At 35.5% G+C, this 18,198-nt stretch overlaps 1 protein-coding gene across 1 annotated transcript in view; it reads right to left on the bottom strand.

Moving 5' to 3' along the window:
- Nucleotides 1-2,040: 2,040 nt before the first annotated feature.
- Nucleotides 2,041-18,198, bottom strand: part of gypc (glycophorin C (Gerbich blood group)) — a 53,017-nt gene continuing 36,859 nt past the window's right edge. The window contains 2 exon segments of the mRNA NM_001005394.1: nucleotides 2,041-3,139; nucleotides 6,199-6,228. Of these exon segments, the coding sequence (NP_001005394.1) occupies nucleotides 2,943-3,139; nucleotides 6,199-6,228 (227 nt within the window). The 3' untranslated portion in view covers nucleotides 2,041-2,942.

Raw genomic sequence — 18,198 nt, 5'->3', positions numbered from 1 at the left:
AAAATGGTAGATCACAGATCTGAAAACTCCACAAGCAGTATTCCTAGTGCTCAACAGGTTTGCCTACTGCCCTTTTTGTTTATTTATTTTATTTGTTAAATATTATTAATGTTATAATGATTCAATTATTCAATTATTACAAAACATTTATTTAAAAAATCAAAACTCAGTACATTTACATTTATTCCTTTAGCAGAAGCTTCTATCCAAAGCAACAAACAAATAAGGGCAAAAGAAACACTTCAAATTAGTATAATACAATATTGATGTCAAAACAAGTTAGTTTAGAAGTTTTTGTTTGTTCTCCCAGAAACATGGAGTGTTTATAAGAAAGTGTCTGGTGCATATGGTGAGGAGAGCGCATGTCTTCTACAGATGGTTTTCTAAGCCCTCTCACCTGAATGCTTGCATTTGTCTCTCCCCTGCTCTGTACATCTCTGCTGAACTTCATAGAGATCGAAAAAAAAAAGAAAGTGTGTGCTAAAGCAAAGCTCTACAACAAGAAGCTTTCAAGTGCAGGTCAGTTTCATCTACTAGTTTTCATCACCTTAACTAAACTAGAAAACAAATGTTTTGTTTAAAATATTTATTTTAACAATTTTTTTGTGATGTAGTAATTTTTGTACACTTGCTGTAAATCTGAAAATGTTTTTTAAAGAGTGAGATGACAGGTTGATATTATACACACACACACACACACACACACACACACACACACACACACACACACACACACACACACACACACACACACACACACACACACACACAGAGTAAAAAGTGCTACCTGGAAAATAGTTTTAAATAAATTAAATTCCTTTTAGATAGGACAAAAATCAAGTGGATAAATTCTGATTAAATTGGAAAATAATAAACACACATACACACACAGAACCCAACAGCAGTATAATTGATTTTAATTTTTTGCAAAAGCTTGTGTAAACATGAAATTAAAAATTGAAGGCATATGAAGCAGACATTTTTCTTATTTATTTACTCCACTGCCTAACTCTACTACTGCTTCTAATTACAAGCAACCATTCATTAGACCAGCCTTACAATTAGCTCTTATAAAAATTGGCTTTTTTCACAAGCTCAAGACATTACATACAGAATCATCAGTAAAAATAAAACCATGATGGCTAACATTTGCATAAATGAGGGTAAGAATTCTGCCTCTAATAACCCACTGGCTTTTCCTCACAGTTCTTCTCTTTTATCAGTAATTGTTCCTGTTCTCATTCTAAACTGATGACTAACGGGTTTGATCCAGTCCCTAGACCAGGGATGGGCAAACTTGATCCTGTTCCAACACTAATCACACACCTGAACATGCTAATCAGTGTCTTTAAGATCACAAGAAATCTATAAGCAGGTGTGTTTGATTAGGGTTGGAGGTAAACTGTGCAGGACACCGGCCCTCCAGGATCGAGTTTGCCCACCCCTGCCCTAGACAGTCTCCTTGTAAAATACAACCCATGTTAAAATAAAGTGGTTTGAAATGTTGAATTCAATACATTAATCTGCAGGCCTATTAAATTACACATGGAGTGGATCAGATAATCTTTGGCGAGAACCACAACATAAACAGGTAACTCAAAACTCAACACGCTTATAAAAAAGGCAGGTTATGTTGTGAAATGAGAACTATCAACTATAAGATAGCCCATGATCGAATGATGGACAAATTTGTCAGTATGTTGAACCATGATTGTCATCCTCTTTTTGTCATCTTCTTTAGTTCAAGATTAATTCAGCCCTGGTGTTATAGGAAACGATACAGGAAGTCTTTTTTACCAACAGTGATTAGATTGTATATAATCAATGTCATAATATAAATTGCAAATTGATAACTGAAATTGTATTGATAGTCATGGACTATCAAAGCTGGTCATTTTCACAAGCAGATAACAACTCCAAACTCAACACGCTTATAAAAAAGGCAGGTTCTGTTGTGAAATGAGGACATCCACTATAAGATAGCCCATGATCGAATGATGGACAAATTTGTCAGTATGTTAAACCATGATCGTCATCCTCTTTTTGAGACATGCAGTACAACTCGTGCAAACTCTTTAAGCTCAAGATTAATTCAGCCCTGGTGTTGGAGGGAATAGATACAGGGAACGATACAGAAAGTCTTTTTTTACCAACAGCGATTAGATTGTATAATCAATGTCAAATTTTGAATGGCAAATTGATAACTGAAATTGTATTGATAGGCATGGACTACTGTCTACTTATTGCTTGAAACTAAGGGGTGCAGTATGGATGTGTGTTTTTCCACTTTTATTATTTACTTATTTCATTGTATGATGAGCTCTGCTGTGACGTGAATTTCCCTTTGGGATTAAACTACTACGAAAAACTAAACGAAATGAACAAAGCTGGTCATTTTCTTTTCAAAAAAAGTAAATATGTTGTTCATAAAATTTTTAAGATTGGCTTTTAGAGGCATTTTTAAAAGAGTGTTTTAGGATTTAAGTTATATGTAAGAAATTTTAATTGGCAAACTTAAAAAACAATCCTTCCTTGACTTCCTAGTTTGTCAATAAAAGCTTGTTTTTTTCTAATTTTACTTCTTAATCCTCTTGCCATTCACCATCATATACTGTTTAGTAAGTCCTATAAATGTCCTTGTCTTCACCTGAACACCATCACATTCCCCTCAGCTGATGTTTGTACAGAAAGCCGGCTTTGAATACAAAGAGTATGGCAAATTGTTCTATGTATACCTCAAATATTTCCTGTTTATCAGATGGAAATAAATGAAATCACTCTCCAGTATTGACAAATAGAGGAATTTCATATCACTCTTGTTTGTTTGTGTTTGCAGAAGCTCAGTCAGCTCTACGTCACTGCTCCAGCAAACAGTATTAAGGCATCATGTGAGCCTGCATCGCAGTTTGTTATATGGCACGTATAAAGGGCTGTTTATGGTCTCATATGAAATACTCTTTCTTGCTTTCATCCACGGCGTCCTGCAGGGCTGGGTCTCTGCGAAGGGCAGCATCTGCTGTCTCTGCAAACTCTGTGCCCTTGGCCTCATTGGTATGATATGTGCCCTTGTGCTGGTACATGTATCGCAGAATGATGGCCAGGAGGAGGAGCAGGACCAGAACCACTGCCGTAATGACAACTAATACACACACGCACACACACATACACAGAGGTTTTATTTCACATTTTTTATGCTAAAGGCAACATTATTCTGCAAATTCTGTTGATTGAGCTTGACTGTAAAACATTATTCCACATTTTAGCTTTTTAAAGATGATTTTGTAAGTAACCTAATTACTGAATTTGTTGTGTTTTTTCTGTTTTGCCTTGACTTATGTAAGTCAGCTGTAAGTACTTATGTTTGTTGCTTCAGCTTAAAAACATGCGCTGAGTTGAGTTTGTCCTAAAGATTACTTTTGTAAATCTGCTGCACTGAAAAATGGCTGTAAATTTAAAGGTAAAAAAATGAAAAAATAATGCAGCAAAATAATAATACGTTTATTTTATTAATAAATTAAAATTAACATTTTTATTTATAATTTTTAAATTTTTATTAATAAAGTTAAATTACAGTACAGTAAATTGACTTTCCCAAAAATGACTGCATGACACTTAATTTAAGATTTTTTTAAGTTACTATGCTTCTTTTTTTTTTTTTTAGATTTTCCTCATCAGTTACTTACAGTGCTCAGCATATATAAGTACACCCCTCACAAATCTATCTTTTAAATTAATATTTTAACAGGAAGCAATACAATCTCATATTTGTGCATAAACATTTGATTTATCAGTACTGAAGCCAAATCTGGAGCTTATCTAAGAAAAAATAACTTAAAATAACAAAAAGAAGTACACCCAAATTTAAATCTTATAGAAAAATATTAAATACAAAAAAAAAAAACAAAAAAAAAAAAACAGGAAAAATATTTTTCCTGAAATTTCCAAATTTGTTGAAATTTTGTATGTTGTATTTTTTTGTTGTTGCAATACTTCACATGAATTTAGTTGTATTATCTTTATATTTCTAAATATGTTTTGTGACTAAAATATTGTTTTAATAAATATATATGTTTAACAAATCTCTTTTGTTTAAATGCACCAAAATATATTTCCCATATTCACTGAGAAATTGATAAAAATATACATTTTGAAAATATGGTTTATTCAATTATGCTGAGCACTGCACATTAGAGTTAAAAATGTCGTAAAAAACACAGAAAAATGGTACTGTAAAAATGTGTAAACTGGTTAACTAAGTTTTACTTATGTGAATAACCGTAAATAAACTTTCCCAAAATCCTCTGTATTTTTTGTTGACATTTCTGTGGTTCTTTATAGGTTTTTTTTTTTTTTTTTGAGTGATGTACATTAGAGTATTATGTTACATCAGATCCACCACTGTTTTGACAGTGTTGATTTTACAAGTATGTATTTTTTCCCATAAAGATTTTAAAATGTCTTAGTTAAAGCAATATAAAATATGAAACAAACCAATCAGCTACGATGAGAATAACATTAGAAACTCTGATTTGATACAAATAAGTCCAAAAGAAAATTGATGAACACAAAGTCATCAGACTTGAACAAAATGGCTTTAATAAGGGAAAAACCTTCAGTGCTGGGTTCCAAACCCCTGGATACTTATTTTCTTTTTTGGTGAATATTTATATTTCCTGACACATCTTTAGCTATTTTCAAGTGGGAATTCAACTGAAAACCATTTTCACCATCATTATATTAAAGTGAGAAGACAGGGAAATGAGGTAACAGTTTGTTAAATTCTGGTGTAAATTTAGCTAACAAAAACACTGACAGTCAAGCATCCAAACCAAACCTACAGAACATGCTGTGTAGAGGATCATAGTAAAACATACAGTGCTAACAAACTAAATTGAACAATGAAATATACAGATTGTATCGTGATATTCAAGTGCAGTTGCTTGAAAAAGGATTTGAGGGCAAGCATCATTAGAACCCTGCTGAGATTTGCTGATTCCAATTATTTCTGTGTATAAGAACAAACCCACACACTGATTATTCACGTGTAAATGAGCTAAAGTTAGACAACTGCGGGTCTGGTACTTCATTTATTTATTTATTTTTAGCACAGCCAGAGATCTTCTGAGGCCAGAAAACATCTTGTGGACAAATTACCTCTCATTTGTACAAAAGTCATCCAAGCCTCTCTGATCATCATTGAAGTGCTATTCTCAAAACGTTCTCGTAACTACACGCTCTAGAGGCAAAAAGCATCTTTCTCCACTAACAGCAGTACATTTGGAATGAATGAATTTTCTTTTCCCAGTAACATATTGGTAATACTTACTTCATTACAGTACATGAGCTATTTTATCAGAGCACAGTTTTGACTTGGAGAGCTCTTTAAAGCATCAAATAGTCTACTAGGACTACATAGTCAGAAATCAAAATTGATATTTTCCCCATATGCTGCCTGAAGTTGTTAGTAGGTTTTGGACTGCCACAAGACATTTACAGCTCAGACGACTGGCTTAAAAACAACTGTGTCTAGACCTAAACATCTATCATGCAAATGATAGAAACCATCAGCACCAATGGTCTCTATGATTTATTAAGGCTTACAGCACTTTTATGGAGCCTTTGGTATTTTGTTACATCAATGGAAATACATTTCAAGGGTCACATCAGGTACACTGTAAAGCCCAACAGGCAACTTTATCAAATGAAATGAGTGTAGTTAACTCAAATTTACTGAAAGTTAATTCTACTCATTTGAAAAGAGTTTTGAACTCAGTGTTGAAGGTAATGAGTTAATTAAATACCTCATTACTTCAACTTAAATGGAGGAAGTTCACAGTACTCATATAAATTAGTTCTTTAACTTAAATGGTTTGTAGCAATCAATCTCAAACGGTTTGAGTTGCCTTAACTTATTAGTTTTTTGTTGTTGTTTTGAGTTCTCTTCATTTATCAGGTTTTACTGTGCTCAAATTGCTTCATTTACTCAAATGGATTGAGTTCACGGAACTCATTAGGATTAGTTTTTTTATAAGTTTTTTATAGTTTTTTTTTTTTTTTTTTACTTAAATTCTTTGTTGTAATCGTTTTCATCTAAAGGTTTGAGTTACTTTAACTTTTTGTGTTTTACAGTGTAAAATAGTGACTGTATATTTTTACATTGAAAGTAAAAAGAATAATTAAAAGTTTTTAAGCACTTACCTCCAACTATGGCTTCAAAATAAGGTCCCCCTTGGGATAAAAAGAAAATAATTTGATTAAGCAAAATTTACTTGATAATGAAAAACATTCATAAAAATACCTGAGTATTGTCACTTTTGATCTCATTTTTTTGACAAAAAAATAAAAAATAAATTAATCTGCCAAGACAAATGTTATGATGTTGTAAAATTATATGATATGGTACTAAGACTTTTTATGAGAAATCTTAATGATTGGATCAAATTAAAAATGTAATTCAGTTTGTTCCACCGTAATAATGGTCAGAAAGCTATTCATGACACAATTATGACAAAAATGTTTATGACACATTTATGACAAGTTATGTTGTCTTGATAATGTCAAGACATCTCAAACAATGTCATCTTTGCATTTAAAATTACATAACTGAGTGAATTACATTTAATAACAGTTGTCATAAAAATCTGTTAACTCTCCTTCATATTCATGAGGTGTCACATTATAAATGTGTATAAAGGTGTAATGACACTCTCATGAACACCTTCTTTAGGTAAAGTGTTACGAATTGGGTACGCAGAATGAATATTTTCATTTACTTTAAACAGAATGATCATATCACATATCCACTTGTTCTCTGATATTTTGATAATATGCTGCCATACTTTTTGGGACAAATATATGCACACACACTGTGGTGCTTAAGAAGTGACAACTAAATTTAAATACAGAAGTGAATACCGTAAATGATCACTGCATGTGCACAAAACACTATTCACGGCTGAAACACTGATGACTGAGAGTGGAGTTATCATGGCACCATAGCATGTTCTGGTGGTGAGTGCCTTACCATCTACCATCTGGTAACACTTTACAATAAGGTTCATTAGTTATTGTGTTTACTAACATGAACTAATCATGAACAACACATGTACATAATTTATTAATCATAATTGAACATTTACTAATGCATTATTATTAAGTCCATGCTTGTTAACATTAGTTAATGCACCATGAGTTAACATGAACAATGAACTACTCTATTTTCATGAACTAACATTAACTAACATTAACTAATACAGTATTAAATGTATTGTTGATTGTTTGTTCATGTTAGTAAATGCAATAATTAACATTAACTAATGAAAAAAACATTCATTCATTCATTTTCTTGTCGGCTTAGTCAGATGCCCTTCCAGCTGCATTTATTTCTGTTGATTATATGGGTTTGTTCTGGTTTGTTTTTTTGTAAAGATCTGGCTACCAGAATGATTTATCTATCCCTGTAATTTTCTTCATTTTTCACACAAATTAGACACATCTCTTACACACATTTGAACACATCATTAATAACTTGTTTGGTTCTATTGCAGTCTCTCTGTGTTAAATTAATGTGGTTCTTACTACTAGTATTTTGTTGCGTATGGAGGGATTTAGCCAGCTGAAACGCTTAGCAATGGACACTTGAGAGCGTGTTTTTCCTACAGCTGAGACACCAATATGATGATGTAATATTCATTCATTCATTTTCATTTTGGCTTAGTTCCTTTATTAATCAGAGGTAGCTACAGCGAAATGAACCACCAACTTATACAGTATATGTTTTACGAAGTGGATGCCCTTCCGGCTGCAATTCATAACTGGGAAACATCTATACACACTCATTCACACTCCTACACTACGAACAATTCAGCTCACCCAATTCACCTATACCACTTCTTTGAACTGTGGGGCAAACTGGAGCACCCGGAGAAAACCAGGCGAACACGGGAAGATCATGCAAACTCCACACAGAAATGCCAACTGACCCAGCCGAGGCTCGAACCAGCAACATTCTTGCTATGAGGCAACAATGCTACCCACTGCGCCACCGCACCGCCAATGATGCAATATAATAATTATTAATAATAAAAAATTCCATTACTGTTATTGTAGTTGTTGTATGACAAGAATGTTTGTGACAGGTGGAGCCTGTGGTACTTGTCCTATTGCTCCTCCATCGTGATAGGATGGATCACTGAAATACGTTGAAATATTTTGGGATGTGGCTTATTTATGTATAAGATACAACATTTCGGTTTCATACTTCTTGTGGGGCATTGCAGTAAATATCTAAATTAGGAGTGTACAGAGCAGAATTAGAATTAGACATCCCAATGATTACCTTGATAACAAAACATTTAAAATAATAAAAATAACAAGGCAAAACTATTTTATTTATCTAAAGGCTAAAGGCTAAATTTGCATTGGATTTTAAATCCCAATAATGCATGTAAACTACATTCATAACACTAGAACCAAAAAAGTGTCAAAAATGTCAAGACTAACACGAATGTCAATTTTTGTCAAGGTTGTGAATTGACATCAAATCGATTAGCATTTTAATGTGTTTTTGATATCAGTTTCTCCTGAGATGATTTAAGCAGTACACTTTCAAAAAATGATAAAAAAAAAAAGATCAAAAAGACTTTCCGTTATCATGTGGTAGTATTTCTGCTCATAGCCTCTGTTGATTTTAAGGATAAGTATTGTTTCATGGTTACATCCTCTCTGAGTAGCTAGAGCTCTAATGCATTTCAAAATAAAAGTTTTTTTCCCCCATAGTAGTGCTGCAGTGCAGTCACGTAACCCTTTCGTACATCAAGTCCTTTCACACTTCACTGATCCCTCACAAAACACATACTGTTGACTTTCTTCTAGTGTTGTAATAACACACGTGAATCTTTCATGATGCTTTGTTTTTATAGACAGCTGTCTCCCCCACTGTATTGCAGCGAGACTCATTCTCTCTGTCACCATGGGGACAAAAAGCTCGTTAAAGAAAGTGATTGAAGATAATCATGAATTATTGCTAAGGCAACATCTGCTGCCTTGACTTGACTTTCACTGAAGGACGGGCATATCAAACATGTTGCTTTCAAAATGGAGATGAATCTGGTGAGACCCCCAAACTATTTTTAAACAGAAAGGATAATGCAGGTTTGACCAAGCAGATGCCCCCAAAACATGAACAATTAAGCTCCCTCATTAGTGTCTAATAACCTGTTACATTGTGATTAAAAGCTCATTGTTATTTGGTGTTTACAGCGCAATTATATTTGGAGTAATTAAGGAGACAGAGAAAGATTCACATTTGGGTAATGTGAAGGGCATGAAGGTGTGTTTGAAGGTGTAACATCCTTGTGATCTTAAATATCTCCTTGTATGAGTTCGGTAATTAGCTGTACTTTAGAAACAGTCTAGTTTTAGAAAAAAGAAAAGTACAAATTGACAAACTCAGAGACTCTGAATCATTTATAAATCAATCAAAAGGTTTTCTCTCCACAGCGTCTCTTTCTCAGAACTCCATTAAAACAAGGAGGACTGTGATATAACAAACTTTGGTGGCATGTGCCAGACTTCTGCAGGCATTTTGTCTTCTAGACTCACATTAAGATCTTCTTCCATCCAATCAATGGTTAATAAACTCGGAAGTCCTGCAATTACAGTTCATCCCAAGACTGTATTAAGCCGCGGGCACAGTCGAGTTTGAAAATGCTAAATTCTATAGTACGATGAAAAAAAGATGATTAGACTTTTAAAAAGGTGAGCAATTGGTCTCTCTTTTAAATTCCTGTACAGAGAGGTCATATTGTGATCTTCGCTTGATCTCACACAGTCACATGACGCAATTTCGCAGGTTAGTAGTGATGTGCGACACTAAAATATTGATATCTCCAATACCAGCTTTGTGTATTAGTAGTCCACTAATACGTGTGAGTGAATTTAAAGCATGAGAGTGCCATTAGAGCAACCTGCTGCTTTTGCAGTTTGTCCGTGCTGTTACTTTATTTAAAAAAATACACTGTATGAAATAACTCTAAGAAATTACCCTCTTTATCATTAGTTCTTAAATTGATGTATAGATTCAGCTATAGGTGGCATCTTTTGGTGAGACATGGGAGTTAATTTGCTATTTATTTTGCCACAGTGCATTATGGGTATTCTTTAGCCAATAAGTTTGCATCAGTTGCACATTTGTTTAAGCAACAACAAACAGAACACATGAGTTCACCTTTACGAATGCTAAAATATCCTTTAGTTTCAGTTGGTAGGAAAGTTGGTCCCTTTAAAAGGTGAAGGACACAATAGCTAGAGTGTGGAAATTCTGCACCATTATTTTCACAGAGCTGAATTACAAAAATAATGATCACTTTTAAATATGCAGAATTGCCACAAACTTAACACTGCTGCTGTTTCGGATGCTAAAACAAATGAAGCATTGCTATTACAGCAAGTACTTACACTTAGTTAGTACAGTATAGGAATGCATAATAAATTACAACGCAAACACATGACACTGGTGTGTTTTTTTTACCCCCAGGCTATTTAAAATATAGGTAATTTTTTTCTTCAGAAGAACATTAAAGATTAAAAACATCTACAGACAAAACAAATATATGCATACGCATAGATTCTTTACACTAAGGTCTTGTGAGGCAAAATGATCAATCTCTGCAAGAAACTGAACACTATACAACATTTTTACCTATACTGCAGCCTTCAAAGAGTCTTGAGTGATGTCAGCTATGTGAACAAATCTTTCTTTTAAGCCAGTTCTAAAAATATTCTTTATAATGTTCTACTGAAGAAATAAAGTCACCTACACCTTAGATGCCCTGAGGAAAGTAGCAGCAACTGCTCATTTTTGAATGAACTATCCAGGGTAGTAGAAAATATTTTAATTATAGGCTTTAAATCATAAAATCTCTGACACATGGATTTTAAAGTGTGGGACGGGGAGTCTTGAAATTCTAACGCTAAAATATATCATGGCTATATTTCTCATGCAGCAGTGTGCATAGTGGATGTTAAGCCCGTTAGAAAAGATCTTTCTAAGTCACACTCAGCGAGAGCCACAGCACCCCAGGACGGATTAAATCTCTGCTAAATTTGCCATGCAAACACGAGGGAGCCTGTCTCGCCTGGAGGCGTCCCCTCGTTAGCCTCGTTAGCGAAATCCGCCAGCCGCTGTGACATGGAGGAGGACATCTGTGCTGCGTGGCCAGATCTGAAGAACGGCTTTTTTTTTTCACAGCCTGTCATGAAACCCGATGGGTTGGACCTGAAAGATGATGAGGGCCAAAGGCAATCCTCCCTCTCTCTCTCTTTCTCTCTCTCTCACTTCTGCCACACAGACCCAGAGCAGAGCAAACCCAGCAGCAAGACATTTGCTTTCATCACCTTCCCAGAAGTGGAGCTAATCTTGCCCAAAGCCAGCTTTTGAAGCACACTGGTAATTGTCTCCCGAAAGGATGGGCAGCAAAATCATGAGCCAAAATGAATTCCAGTCCCTTCAGTTCTTGGGTGGGAAACGCATTAAGCTGATAATTTTCCAGCTTGAATTAATGCAAATTTCTCATTGTTGCTGTGCCCAGTGCCCAAACTGTAAATCTGTCCAAATTTCATCAAACTGGAGAATTACCAAAGCAATGGCATTCAGCTCTGATGTGAACATTTTATTCACGTGGACAACCACCAGTGCCGTGGGTTGTATGCATTTTCCTAATACACACTAGGCTAAAGTAGCCCAAAATTGTCTGCTTTAAGACATCCAGTGCACTAGGAATTCAAGCCAGACTGAAAAGTACGCAGCAATTGATATTATGCTATAAACCGTTCATTCAACTGTTCAAAGTGAAATGCCTGGTGAGTGATGCTGAAGTGTGTTCTGTGGCAGTGTTTTATTATGCTGGTTAATACAAGTATTGCAGTAGTTTGGAAATCAAATGGCATAACAGCAGCCTAAAGACAAACTACTGTTTCGCTTGTAATTTGCATGCAGAACTTTGCATACTGAGTTGATTGATTTTGCCACTCCCTTTGATTTCAATATGGTAAAATGTAGCACAAAAGACCCATCACCTTTCTAGGGAGACTCTATAGTACATTGTCAAAACCACATAAATGGAGGTGCTTGTCTCATCTCGGAGGTGATGAAGTGTCGGGGCAAGCCTTCATGTTTCATGTAGAGAATTAACAGCTTCTCCGATGTCTGTCAGAAAAGCACTCAAGTGTGGCCAACTGCCTGTGCCAAACTGAGAGTGAAAACAGCCACTAAACGCCTGGCTAAACTCTCTCTTAGAAACTCCTTTCCTCTCTCTCTTTTTTGTCTCTCTCTCTCCACCTTTCAGTTGAATGGCTGTTGTTTATTATTCATATCCTTTAGAAAAAAAAGAGCAGTTTAAAAATGGACAGGTGCACTTGAAAGCTGAAAGGCCATCTTATTCAATCTTTTTTCTTTCTTTCTATATATATATATATATATATATATATATATATATATATATATATATATATATATATATATATATATATATATATATATATATATATATATATATATACATACATACATACAATAAAGCAACTACTGTGTATAACATGGTATATGCAGAGCAAGTGTTTCTTCCCATACTGATAAACTTCCGGTGAAGGATAAATGTGACTTTTTCCTTGATGTTGTAATGTAAATAAAATAAAATTGATTTAGTTGCTCAAGTGTAAAATGAGACGAAAAGCTGTTTACTCGCATGTGCCGTCAGAATCGACAGGCTAGTGCTCCATTGAATATACTGGGGTAAAATAAATGTTCATAGACATTGCCGGGAAAATGTAATTTAATGCAGAGCTTCTTGTACAATCTGAGACCCACTTTATATTGAATATCACTCAGCCAGTGGAGATCGCGGATTTTTAAAGAAAACTGACCTTAAACATGCCAATTTTGTAATGGCATAGAGTTCACTGGAAGCGCTTAACCCAGGTTACTGACAAATTAAAAGTCCTTTAGCATACTTCCACATGTAACCTATAAGGCGTCAGTATATACTAAAAACAGCAAAGGTTTTAGTTTTTAAATGCCAGAGACCTTCAAATGTGATCATTCCTATTCGAGTGATCCCCATTCTGAAATGTTAAAGGCAAATATACAGTAGCTTCAACTTCTTTAGTTTAGGGGTCTTATTTGTAAAGCATGCATATGCTCAGAATGGAGCAGTTACTTTTCGAATGTGTGTTTGCGCATCATGCATCACACACAAAGATTAATTCTGATTGGTTATTTTCCAAAAAACACCCCTCAATCACATTCTTGTCTCGTTTTATTAGACAACGAAAAGTCAGTATATATTATTATGTTTGTCATCATCATCACTTGTGACTTGTTCGTTACGAAAATTATGGTAAAAACCTTTATCAACAAAATTAACACTGGCTCAGATTTAATCTGAGAGACTATTTGAGCAGTGTAGTCAGATTTTTCTTAACAGAAAATTAAACGGACCTTTTAATCGTGGCAATGTTGAGAGTGCTTCCATTACATTCAGTAGCCACACATTTCATTTTATTTCATCTTGTTGTATTTCATTTTATTGTACAAGAGAATTTGCATTGTCTTGATTTACAAATGCATATTCATTACATCAGTTATATTTGTACAAAATAAGTTTTTTTTTGTCAGTATATTAATGTCACATTTAAGCATATAAGGATTTAGGACCCACAACCCTGCAACCAGAGTAGACCTAATGGTCTTCGTTGTTCTCAAAGATAATGTGTTCAATGTCAATTATGCTGCACTGGTCAGGACGCAATGTTTGATATCACATGTACAGTGAATGGGAGTGTATGGTTGTTTTCCAGTGATGGGTTACAGCTGGAAGGGCATCTGCTGCATGAAACATATGCTGTATAAGTTGGTGGTTCATTCCGCTAGGGCAACCCCAGATTGATAAAGGGACTAAGCTGAAAAGAAAACGGATGAATGAATGTACAGTGTATACCTTAAATATACTTATACCATACTTTAAATGGCTTACTTACAACTGCCACTTACTATTATAGTAAAATATGTTGTATTAAAAAAAACACCACACTTCAGCTTTAAACCAGCTGGTTGTAAAATAAAAGCTCAAATCCTACTCTGTGAAGGAGCATTAAAAGCTAAGCAGCTTCCTCTTAAACAGCCCATTGCCAATGAGGATAGTGACAATAGCTGATAACCTGAGGGAGCTGCAGAGCACCCTCAACTTATAATGAACCTCTAACAAACCATACAAATGCTCGGCCCAAGTTAATCAAAATATTTTAATTAGAGACATTTTTTCTGTGATGCAGCAGCCACAGTGAGGAAGAATAAGACCACCACAGCCAAATTCTGTGTAGCTTCCTGTAAAAATGACTAATGGATTTCACACTGTTTTACATACTTTCTGTTCTTCAGAGGAGGTAGGAATGAGAATTCATTCCCACAGTCCTTTAGTAGGCAAAACAAAAGCTTGGGGTTTTTAAAAAATAAAAGCAACTACCCAAAAAGTTGTAGGCGAAGCAGTGGTGCAGTAGGTAGTGCTGTCGCCTCACAGCAAGAAGGTCGCTGGGTCGCTGGTTCGAGCCTCGGATCAGTTGGCGTTTTTGTGTGGAGTTTGTTCTCCCTGTGTTCACGTGGGTTTCCTCTGGGTGCTCCAGTTTCCTCCACAGTCCGAAGACATGCAGTACAGGTGAATTGGGTAGGCTAATTTGTCTGTAGTGTATGAGTGTGTGTGTGTGCGGATGTTTTCCAGAGATGGGTTGCGGCTGGAAGGGCATCCGCTGCGTAAAAACTTGCTGGATAAGTTGGCGGTTTATTCCGCTGTGGCGACCCCGTATCAAAAAAGAGACTAAGCTGACAAGAAAATGAATGAATGAATGAAAAAGTTGTATTTATAAAGAGCTACTATGTGTGAGTACGGACAAATGTAAGTGTGATATAATTATTTGCACAATATCTCTTTACACAACACACAGCACAACACAGATTATGAGAAAGGCCATATTTGGGAGGAATTTTAAGCTTTAACAGACAACTGAATCACTGTCTTCACAGTAATATGATTGATGACTTAAGCTCAGAATTACTTGTAACCCCTTATTCGTCTTAAGATTGTAAAGAGGAAATATTGATCAACATGTTATTTACAATGTCTGCAATGCACAGATCCACAAAAAGCAGCCTTGAGTGAAAGCATTGCTGTCCATCAATAAATCTCTCATTTACTGGTCAGGAGCTCTTCTCAGATTCCTCTACACCACCAAGGCTATTCAGACCTTTAAATCCTCCTCTTAAACAGGTTTTATGATAGTCATTTCTATCAGACTTGAGAAAACTAGTCCCTATATTTCTACTTGTATTGTTGGGAATGGAATTGCTCTGCAAGATCATATCAGAAAAATTGATGACTGAGGAAACGTGTCAAGGCTAAAAAATGTTCATCAGCCCTCTCATGCGACGACTAACCACAGCAAAAACTCACTTTAAGTACAGTAAAATTAGTACAAATATATTACAATCAGTACAGCATTTACAGAAATGATTGCCATACCAAGCCACTATCTGTTTATCAGTGCATTAATTTGTGTCAACAACTTAAACACGTTAAAAATGTGCTTGTGGAAATTTTGCTCTCATTGAAATTTTTCTTTTATCCTATTACATTTATTTCTTGTTTTAGGCACTTATCTAACAAGAATTATCCTTAGAAGTTTAAGGTAAATTGTTTAAACAATAATAACAATAAAAGAACAACAATAAAACAATAACAACATCTTACACACAAACCATTTTATAAAGAAACAAATCTCACTAGTTATACAATTAAATCTTTTGATTCCTTGTAAATAAACGAGTGAAAATGAAAAGTGCAGTATGTAAGTTTGAATCCCAGTGGTAACTAGATATTGCACTCCTGGATTAAAACAAAAGCAAGGAGGGGGGTGAGTGATTTAAACCGTGTTCTAAATAAAAGCAACGACACCCGATAGACAGAATATTTTTCATTTTAAAGGGAGGTTTTGTTCTAACCAAGTCCTCCAATTGATATATTAGAAAAGACTTTTATTTCTCACAGGTGAACAACAGAAAACTGACAATGATCACCTCAGGTACACCTCATGTGCTTTATTCAGTGTTAAATTCTAACAATGTGAGTTTGAATGCCATTTACATGACATGTATTGCCATATACTGAAAGCAGCAGCAGCTAGTTCACCTTAGATCTTGAAAATAAATAAACCACGTGGCTTTAATGTACCTGCTCACAGGCCCGTGCAGAGACCGTCCAAAGGGCATGTGCAGGATACATTTTTTGAAGGGGGGGGGGGGGGTGCTGCAGATCTGCAGAGTGGATGCGCGCATACTGAAGAGCGGTGTTATTACGCGCGTACTGATCAGCTGTGTTGTCACGCGCGTACTGATCAGCTGTGTTGTCGCACGCGTACTCAGGAGCGGTGTTGTAGCGCGCCTACTGAAGGGCGGGACCGAAGGTGTGCCGCGTCGCGGGGGCACTTTTGATCATTTTGGAAGGGCACTTTCTATCCAAGACTAAAAAGGGCATGTGCTCTGCACAGGTTGAGGCCTATGTGTGCACGTGCCTGCCTGCTCACCTAATGTTTGCGTTCATTATATTTATATCATTTGCTAATTAATAATCTCATATGGAACTCTGAATCTGTCACCTGTCCACTGAAGGTTGCATTTCAGTCAAAGGTGCATGCTTTGAGAGCATTTCTAAATAAATAAATAAATGAAATACGCGATTTTCCATCAAGGCAAGCCAAGGTGCTGAAAAATAATTGGCTAAAGTGGCATTGGGCAGGTGTCACGGAGACCATTTTTTTAAGGTCCCAAATCTTCAAAAAATAAAAAAGAAAAAGTAAAAAAATAGCACAGTTGAAATAGCACTGTGGTGCAAAGTGCTTTTCCCTGTGCTCAGTGAAAAAAAAAATCCTCCTAAAAGTAATAGCCACTAGCCAGCAAAACAAAACAAAAACATATTTACAAGACAAGTAACACTTGGCTAATGTTTTATTTCTACAAATAAAGGAATCAGATTAACCTACTGCTTCACAACTCCACAACCTTACTCCTGCACCCCACCACATATGTGCTTACCCTGGCCTTTTAATAGCAGGGGAGACTGGTATGGAATAGCTCATACCGTCACAGGAGGTAAGCATCAGGTAAATATATCCATAAACACTTCCTTGATCAACATTTTGATATATGTACACTCCATTTGCATACTATAAAGCTTTACACCATAACTAATTATTTTTTATATTTTATGGTTTTTATAAACCCCTTTAACTTAATTGTCCCCGACAATTCACAGTGTGCACCCTGTGATCGGCTGACGGTGAGTATGGAGTGTGGGGTTTTAATGGCTGTGTGTGAGGAAAAGTTTATATGCCGTTTTGCCGCAGGCTAGTGACAGCATCCTTTGTCACAGCAGATTAAAATTACCAAAACAATGACAGACGTTCTGACACGGAAAATACATTTTCAAAGCAGAATATTTGACTTCAGCATTGTTTTTCAGAATGTTCACTTGGCGTGTTTCTTAAATATCTGCAAACATTGTGTTTATATGCTTTAGAAGAGTCAAAAATGTACATACAGCACCTTTAAGAAACTATTAATTTCTAATAATCTTATAATATAATTATAAGATAAAATTTTAATTAAAATTATAATTCTTATAATTTTGTGGGTTTTCATATGAGAATTATTATATTTAAAGCTGGGCTATCTAATACTAAAACTGATTCATATTCAGTCAGTAGGCCAGAGTAGAACTCTAGCATAGAGACTAGCATAAGGAGGTTAATCACATCAAGTTATTGCATCGATTTACATCATGCAACACACATGCAGCTCGGTGAGCACACAGACAGGGCAGCCACCAGGACAGGTGCAGGTATATTTCACACAAGGGCTCAATGGTGATTATAGTCCTAAATTCATAACCACACCAGGCTGAGATGAAGGAGACAGAATGAGGAAAGCACATGTTAGTCTCCTCCATTCCTAAAAGAAAAATGAGCCGAGTACAGAAGACAGGGAAGGAAACAGAAGTAATGGATGTGACTAATGGAGTGAGATTTCAGCATGTCTGGGAGGAGGAGAGAGGGTGGGAAACGTGCTGAAAGCTTGTGCTGTTACATTGAAGA

The sequence above is a fragment of the Danio rerio genome, chromosome 9, assembly GCF_049306965.1.
Source record: "Danio rerio strain Tuebingen ecotype United States chromosome 9, GRCz12tu, whole genome shotgun sequence".
Classification (NCBI taxonomy): domain Eukaryota; kingdom Metazoa; phylum Chordata; class Actinopteri; order Cypriniformes; family Danionidae; genus Danio; species Danio rerio.
Note: the sequence above shows the minus strand (reverse complement) of the source record. Positions and strands in the feature narration are given on the sequence as shown.